The 8,202-nt window shown below is 41.6% G+C and overlaps 1 protein-coding gene and 2 long non-coding RNA genes across 3 annotated transcripts in view; 1 reads left to right on the plus strand and 2 right to left on the minus strand.

The window, feature by feature from the left end:
• Positions 1–301: 301 nt before the first annotated feature.
• LOC311038064 lies at positions 302–1,023 on the minus strand. The gene is made up of 2 exons (XR_014600008.1): positions 923–1,023; positions 302–437 (listed from the first exon to the last, which is right to left on the minus strand). It is a non-coding gene; the product is annotated as an uncharacterized lncRNA (long non-coding RNA).
• Positions 1,024–1,644: 621 nt separating this feature from the next.
• Positions 1,645–8,202, minus strand: part of LOC311038060 (histone-arginine methyltransferase CARM1-like) — a 15,530-nt gene continuing 8,972 nt past the window's right edge. The window contains exons 8-14 of the mRNA XM_084047368.1: positions 7,860–7,950; positions 6,314–6,395; positions 5,112–5,197; positions 4,896–4,985; positions 4,211–4,348; positions 2,963–3,052; positions 1,645–1,800 (exon numbers count right to left, since the gene is read on the minus strand). Coding sequence (XP_083903494.1) covers positions 1,791–1,800; positions 2,963–3,052; positions 4,211–4,348; positions 4,896–4,985; positions 5,112–5,197; positions 6,314–6,395; positions 7,860–7,950 — 587 coding nt within the window. The 3' untranslated portion in view covers positions 1,645–1,790. The remainder of the gene's footprint in view (positions 1,801–2,962; positions 3,053–4,210; positions 4,349–4,895; positions 4,986–5,111; positions 5,198–6,313; positions 6,396–7,859; positions 7,951–8,202) is intronic.
• The window catches only part of LOC311038063, a 332,539-nt gene continuing 330,161 nt past the window's right edge, over positions 5,825–8,202 (plus strand). Inside the window, exon 1 of the long non-coding RNA XR_014600007.1 lies at positions 5,825–5,839. This is a non-coding gene — a long non-coding RNA (uncharacterized lncRNA). The remainder of the gene's footprint in view (positions 5,840–8,202) is intronic.

Raw genomic sequence — 8,202 nt, forward strand, 5'->3', positions numbered from 1 at the left:
TCCTCCTTGTAGCTGTTGTTAACCCTTCACAGCCTCCACTCTTCTCTGTCCGTGGCCCAAAATGAGCCTGGCATTAGCAGACTGATCACATGGGATTCACTCACAAGTTCCTCCACGAGGAACTTGTGACCCCACTGCCAATGCCAGGCTACCAATCAGTGGTGTAAAGTAAAGTACATTTACTCAAGTACTGTACTTAAGTACAATTTTGAGGTATTTTTACTTTCTTCAGTATCGCGATCTGCTATTTTCAAAAGATTTGTATACATTTTGAACTTGTGAAAGTGCTTTACATATGGAATAAAAATACATTAAAATGCATTTAATGAGGAATAAACAATAGAAATAATAACATTGAGAAATAAAACAATTTTAAAAAAGGCATGAAAAATAAAGGTCAACCTGCAATTATGGTTTTACATCACATGTTTCACATACTCAGCAATAAATGTGGATTGTCACTGTAACAGAGAGGTCCTCTGTTACTGATGTTGGCACTTTATAGTATTTTAAAGGGGGGGTTGTAATGTGTATTTATTTGGAGTTGCTAAGGATATTGTGTAAATGTGTAAATATTGTGTAAATGTTGTATATATATGTATGAGAATCATTATTGGTGTATCATTCATGAAGTTTTAATAGATGTTATGAGAGTTCATGTTATCTGTATATATGTATGTGTATTATCCGGTAATCTACCCCTTGACATGGTTGAGTCCAAACTAATTGTCTCCACCTGAGTATAAAAAGCTGCCAGCCACAAACACACTCAGTTGGTGGTAGGATGAGAGCTGGACACCACCATGGCATTTGGGTGGAGAGCTTCCTATGTGTTCATGTATTTTTTGTATTGTTGGTGAACAATCAGAATAAATACACCTTTTTGGTTGCACTCTATCAAGGCCTCTGTACTAACTCCAACCGCAAGTCGGGCATTCTAACAGTCACTTGTACGTGTTGTGTACATTATAAGTGTATTGCATGTTTGTGAGACGTCTTTCCCCATGTGTATTATCACACATATTGTAGTATTTATATATATATATTTTTTTACAGTAATCACTGTAGCCATTTCTGTAGCCAATTTCACTGTAGCCATAAAAAGTGCCAAATTAAGTGTTGAGAATTGTATTTAAAAGAAACAAAAAGAAAAAGAAAAAGAAAGAGAGATAAATCCAACCGAATATTAAAGCATAATAATTAATTTGTATTGTAACTGGTAAATATGGCACCCTGACATCACTGACGGAACCTGTCCATGTAGAACTTGACATGTAACCTGAACAGGGGGTTCCATGGCTCTGCTTTTGATAATAACCCCCCCCCCCCCATTTTGGGAAAGGTCAACTGCCTGATATGTTTTTATCTTTATGTTTGATAATATCACAGCTTAATAATTCAACGAAAAAATTATGTTACTCATATTAACCCTCTAGTCTCAAATGTTCAAACATTTTTGCCAACATTTCTCAACATTAAAAAAAAGATTTACAAATTAAAAAATAGCTAAAATAACCCATCTACAAGCTCACGTGTTGCAATGCCATGCGTTGTGAGGTTGAAGATCAGCTAGTTTTTTTATTTGTCATATGAAGAAATATATAAGACTTAAGTGAGGATGTGTGTGTGTGTGTGTGTGTGTGTGTGTGTGTGTGTGTGTGCGTGCGTGCGTGCGTGCGTGCGTGCGTGCGTGCGTGCGTGCGTGCGTGCGTGCGTGCGTGCGTGTGTGTGTGTGTTTGGGTGAGGTCAACAATCATGTAGTGTTGTGGATCCGTGAATCTGATGATTCTTCACATATACCTTTGGAGAGAAGAGAAACAAGCAAGTGTCAAGGAAAATTCCATTCATAATATATCAACATATAATAATAGTAATAATTATAAATATTATTATTATTGTTCCTTTGTTTTTCTACTGTATGATAATTTCATTCACATGAACGTGTGTGTGTGTGTGTGTGTGTGTGTGTGTGTGTGTGTGTGTGTGTGTGTGTGTGTGTGTGTGTGTGTGTGTGTGTGTGTGTGTGTGTGTGTGGATGCGCGCGGTCAAAGGGCCATGTGACGCCAAGGGCAAAATAACCAAAGTCCACTTCAATGGAAACAAACTGTCACTTTCATTCTGTGGATTGCTACAAAGGGATTTTTTTTTATTGGGGTTTAAAGTTCTACTTACAACCATGACAAGCAAACATTCCTGAACCAAAGTAGTCTACTGTGTTGTTCTGTCTATCTCTCCTTAGCTCCATTCAGCAAAAGACACAGAGGACACACACACACACACACACACACACACACACACACACACACACACACACACACACACACACACACACACACACACACACACACACACACACACACACACACTCTCTCTCTCTCTCTCTCATGGCGTTTTAATCTAGAGTAGCCAATTATTTTTTACCAGTTTTTCTCCCAAACCAATTATTATGCCATTGGCATAAAAAACAATGACCGATATGACCCTCCCTGAACACGCACCAATTGTGTGTGTAGACGCTCGACAAAGCCGGATGTACCACGGTGGATTCGAACGCACCTCCGTGGTGGTGGGCAGTGAGTGACCTTACCACTGCTCCACCCGAGCGCCCTTGCCTCACTCAGTTTCAACAACCATGTCATTTAGTTGGTTCTTATGTTGTCTTCTTCCCTGCCTCCTGTCTGTGTTGGATAGCTACAGTACAGTAGGTAGAAACTACTATCTGTGGTGGGTAGTTACAGTAGGTAGAGTACTGTAGGTAATACTGTAAATAAAAACCTCAAGCAACCTTTTTTTGCCCGGTTTGCCCAGCACACACGCCGGCCTTGCGTGTGTGTGTGTGTGTGTGTGTGTGTGTGTGTGTGTGTGTGTGTGTGTGTGTGTGTGTGTGTGTGTGTGTGGGTGTGTGTGTGTGTGTGTGCGCGTGTGCGTGCGTGCGTGCATGCATGTGTGAGTAGGGGCTGACCTGAAGAAAGGATTTTTCAGGTCCAGAGTGTTTCCAGATCTGAACCCCGATTCGTTGACCATAGCAGTGATGTGGATGTCATAACTCCGCCTTGTTTTCAGGAGCAAAAGGACAATGTGAGTTAACCTAAACACAACAGATATAATATAACTGGTAAGATTCAAATATTATAGATTTAATATACCAGATAAGGTATATGTATATATATCATGACAGGTCATGTCATGGTTTCGATTTATATAGTAGGCCTACATTCAAATAAAATGTGTTATTTTTACCTTCAGTCCTATGGGATATCTTTCTACAATGTTAAAGTTAAAACACACAGAAATAGCTCAGAATTCCCATTAAGACTATATGGATCTTGGACTTCATGTGGCTAGCCATGATCCTGGCCTCTGCCCCTGCCCTAGTGGCCATCCCTGTCCAGTGTGCCCTGACTTTGGCCAGTGTGTTTTTCCCCTTGTTCTGCTCACCCCGTCCCCTGTCTGTGCATCCCTGATGGAAAGATTGCTTCCACCTGGGCAACCCAGCTGAAGAGCTTTTGGTTGATGGGGCTTGATGTGTATATAAGAACCTTTGCTTGTGAACAGTATTATGTTGTTTGAGCTAGAGTTTATCATTAGGGGGCTGTTTGAGAGTTTGTTTGAGTTTATGGTTATTCCTCTGTGAAGTTCATTTTCTAAGTAAAGACATTTTGAGTTAAGCTTTCCAGAGTTTGTTCTGCCCGAGGTACCAACATTTAAATTTGAGGTGTTTTGACAGTGTAGTGTTTGTCATCTAGATGTCATCTAGTTGTCTGTCATAGATGACTATTATCTATGCTGTGTGACACATTTGGCCAAGGTTTCAGCCTGATCTGAACCTCCATCATAAAACTTAAGTTAAATATTTCAGAGTACAAAACATATGTGGCGGGGGATTTTTTTTTGCTGATTGTTCCAGCGATTTACGAGATTAGCTCCGGACACACAGAGAGAGAGACGCACACGGACACGCACACACACACAGACCCTCTTCTAGACTCCTGCAGAGCAATGCTGTAAAAATACTAGCACTCTTCTCCAAAACAGAGTTGCCGTATTACACTTGGTCAATAGCTCAAAAATGATTTTTTTGTGTGCATCAAAATAGTAATAATATGAATAATAATATGACACAGAACAAAAGTTTGTTTGCTTACAACCATCTTAACAGGGGAACATTATAACCAAACAGACGTGAAACCATAACTCTCCCTCCTCCTACCTCTTGTTGTCGGTGAACACGACGGTACCCGACAAAGTTTGACCCAGTTTGGCAAACAGCGGTGTCTGCAGCAGACATCTGACCTGGTACCAGTGAGTCAGTGGTTCTGAGGGGGCGGTAGAGAGCCACACAGTGGAGCTGTTGGAGAAAAGGATGGAGAAAGATTGAGATGAGTTTGTCTCTTAGAGCAGTGGTTTTCAAACTTTTTCATGTCAAGGACACCCCTCCTAAATTGATATGTATATTTGGCCGCCTGCTGATTTTGTGCCAGGGACCCCCATACAAGATGTGTTCCACATTTGTCACATTTTTAAAAGATTTAATGAAATAGTCAATCTACAAGTTCACAATGTGCCATGAGCATTATGAGCTTTTTGATCAGCTAATTTCAAATAGCTCATGTATACTGTAGGTTTAAAGTGGTTAAACTGAATTGATGATATATTAACTAATTTAGCTGGGGACAACCTGGAACTCCCTCAAGGACCCCTGGGGGTCCCCGAACCCCACTTTGAGAACCACTGTGTTAGAGCACTGGTTTTCAAAGTGAGGGCCTCTGCCCCCAGGGGGCGCCACTGGGGCCAATTAAGAAGGAGAGGAAAATTTAAAACAAACCGAGAAGCAAACAAACCAAAAACACTGAAAACGTGACAATTTCACTCAGGAGAAACGTGTTGTTTTTCACCTGGATCCCTGAAAGGCCACATCAAACCAGAAGGCAAGACCATGGACCAGACCAGACTGGAACAACGTGAACACAAAGGGAATCTCCACTCTAAAACAAGCACACGCACCACACACGCACACGCACACGCACACGCACACGCACAGACAGATGACAGTAAGGTAAACATACATGACTGGCCATTATTTGGGGTGTAATTTGCCACCTGACCCTAACCTTCGCAGCTCTTCCTCTTTAGCTTCCAGGAAGTTGACGGTGTACTTCACCGACCTGGACATCAGAATTTGCATGTCAAACGTGTCCTAATAGTAACGAAAAAATATGTTTGTATAGAACCAAAGCAGTGTTTACAAAGGGAGTCACACAGCACATAAATAGTACACAGTAAACTGATAAGAAAATAGAGTGAGTCGAAATGAAAAAGAAAAAAAAAGAAGAAAAACAAAAACAGGGAGGAAATTTGCTCTGATTAAACTAGAAACAGGCTCTCCTCGCAGTGCAGATCTCCGCCAGGCTGGGTGGACTACCCAGGGCTGTGTCACTTGTGGGGCAGGACACAAGGACGCTGCGGAGGGGAAATATAGTTGCAACTTTGTTGTGTCCCCTTCGGGCAGAAGTTAATTCACTTTTTGAAGTGCGCTACAGTATACAGAGAGACTCCTCCTCATGTTGAGAGACTCCTCAACATGCAATCATCAATAATGAGGTTTGATCACATGTTAAGTTTACGATATATGACATTTTTTGTAAGAAATATTGCAGGCACAATTACAGTATGTAACAGTATGCAATGTCAAAAACGTTTTTGACGGTCATTGTCACATGGCTCATACGATCATTTGTACCTAATGTTGTTGCAACGAAAAGTGACCTTAAGTATCATTGCAGCCTCCCCATAGCCAATCGGATGCCGGATGGTAATATGAAGATTCAGAATGACACATGTTCATCATCATCCCATGACTCCAAATATAATGTGTACCGGTTTATGTGAGTTTTGAACAACATCTGTAAGAGTGGTAGCAAAATGTGTTTTCTGAATGAACGCAAAATGGTGGAAAATCTAGTTGGAGGTGGTGTGGCCTATATGGGGAGCTGCGTCATGATCCAAGGAATCCAGCATTAGGGTCAAGAGTTATAGGCCAAAATTGTGTCACCATGATGACGATTTTAATGAGGCCGATTTTAAACATTTGACTTTTGTCCTGCACTTGGACACGATCGTTTGGATGTGTGTGATTCTGTAAACCTTAAATCATGATCACCTGTGTCTACTTTCTCATTGTGTCTATTGAGTAAATTGCATTTGAGTTCATCAGTAAAGTGTTATTTCACCTTATCCTGGTTTACAGACCTCTTTATGGATAAACCATAAGAGAGATAGGGAGAGAGAGAGAGGTAGTGGTAGTGGTACTGACCATTATTGGCTGTCTGAAGAACTCATCCACTGCAGCGCTGTGGAGACCACTGAGGTTTATCCCATAAAAGCACCTCTGATGCCTGGAAAGAAAGAGACTGAATATGACCATCCACTGAATAAGGAATGTACTGTATTATAATGTACTGTACTAATAGCACAATATAGTTTCAGTAAAACAAACCAAAAACACACACACCTATAATGTATGACTCACAGAAACCAAAGAAATACAGAACAAATACTAACAGAACAGTGTGAATCAGAAGGAATAGAAACCTAACTTGTTCTGAGTCCTTTGCATTCTAAGGTGAAGCGAGTAAAGCCGGTGGCAGATCTAAAAGCTTTATTTTCGAACTGAACCAAATTCAACTAAATCGCACCAAAGAGAACTCAACTAAATAAGCCACAATAAACGGAATTGAACTACACTAAATGGCATAAAATGAACAGGGTCTTTAAGAAGTCTGCGTTTGATTTTGACCATTAGTTTACAGTTTGCCTTCATTCCTCAGAGGTGACTGAGCTTGTCATCCCCGCATACTGGTGTGGATATCCAACCCGACACACACACACACACACACACACACACACACACACACTCACACACACACACACACACACACACACACACACACACACACACACACACACACACACACACACACACACACACACACACACACACACACACACACACACACACACGACGGTATCAGATCAATGATCTCTAACTGTACGAATTGGGCCAGTTTAGGCCCATTCTTGTAGAGATCTCATGGATATCGAGTCTCGCGTCCTGTTCTCGACGTAAAAGAAAAGGCTTTTGTTTTTGCGATACCATTACTTAAGGAACCAATCTTGTATTTATTTTTGCTTCAGAAATTAGATGTCTAGTTTTGAAAATGGATGGTTGTGTAAAATATTTTCCCTATACAACCATAATCACAATATAACTTTCGGATTTATGATTCACCTCTGATTCAAACCTTCAAATCTACAGAGTCTCCTGCCTGATGTGTGTGTGTGTGTGTGTGTGTGTGTGTGTGTGTGTGTGTGTGTGTGTGTGTGTGTGTGTGTGTGTGTGTGTGTGTGTGTGTGTGTGTGTGTGTGTGTGTGTGTACAGTATGTGTCAGAGCTGGTCTGAAGTGGAGCGTTTTATACCCGACAGGATATACGCCTGACTGGGGTCATAGCCCTACAGCAGACCCTGGGTGGGGGGTCCAGCACCGTGTGTGTGTCTGTCTGTCTGTCTGTGTGTGTGCGTGCGTCCGTGCGTGTGTGTGCATGCGTGCGTGTGTGTGAAAATACCTGCCAACACTCCCGCTTCTAGTGGGAGTCTTCCTCTTTTTAACCCTTTTCTCCAACTGTGCTCCCAATTTGTGATTAATCTCCTGATTTCATGCACAATGCAACGTGCGAACAACTCTGCCTGAGCTGCACCACTAGTCACTGTGCTCACTCAAAACCACTATACTCAGTTTGCTGTGTGCGTGCGTGTGCGCGGGCGTGCGTGTGTGTGTGCGTGTGTGTGTGTGTTCTCCAACCAGAAGCTAGCTCTTGTGTAGTGTTCTATGTAGAGTTGCTCATCAGTGAATGGAGCCAGATGGATGTCACCAGATGAAGGAAACATCAGACCTGCACGAAGAACACAGACATGGATAGACAGGGGAGACAATGAGATGAGATGAGATGAGATGAGATGAGACGAGACGAGATGAGAGAAGATGAGCTCTTATCTACAAGCTCACAGTGTTGTCACGAACTCGTGTTCTATTTCTAGTGTACCTTTATTTTGAAGTATGTGTTCTAGTGTTTCCTGTCATTCTTTGCAGCAGTTTTTATATTTCTTATGAACATTGTTGGCGTCATGACTACATCCACACAGAA

This window comes from Gymnoscopelus microlampas, assembly GCF_963454915.1.
Source record: "Gymnoscopelus microlampas genome assembly, chromosome: 21".
Lineage (NCBI taxonomy): Eukaryota > Metazoa > Chordata > Actinopteri > Myctophiformes > Myctophidae > Gymnoscopelus > Gymnoscopelus microlampas.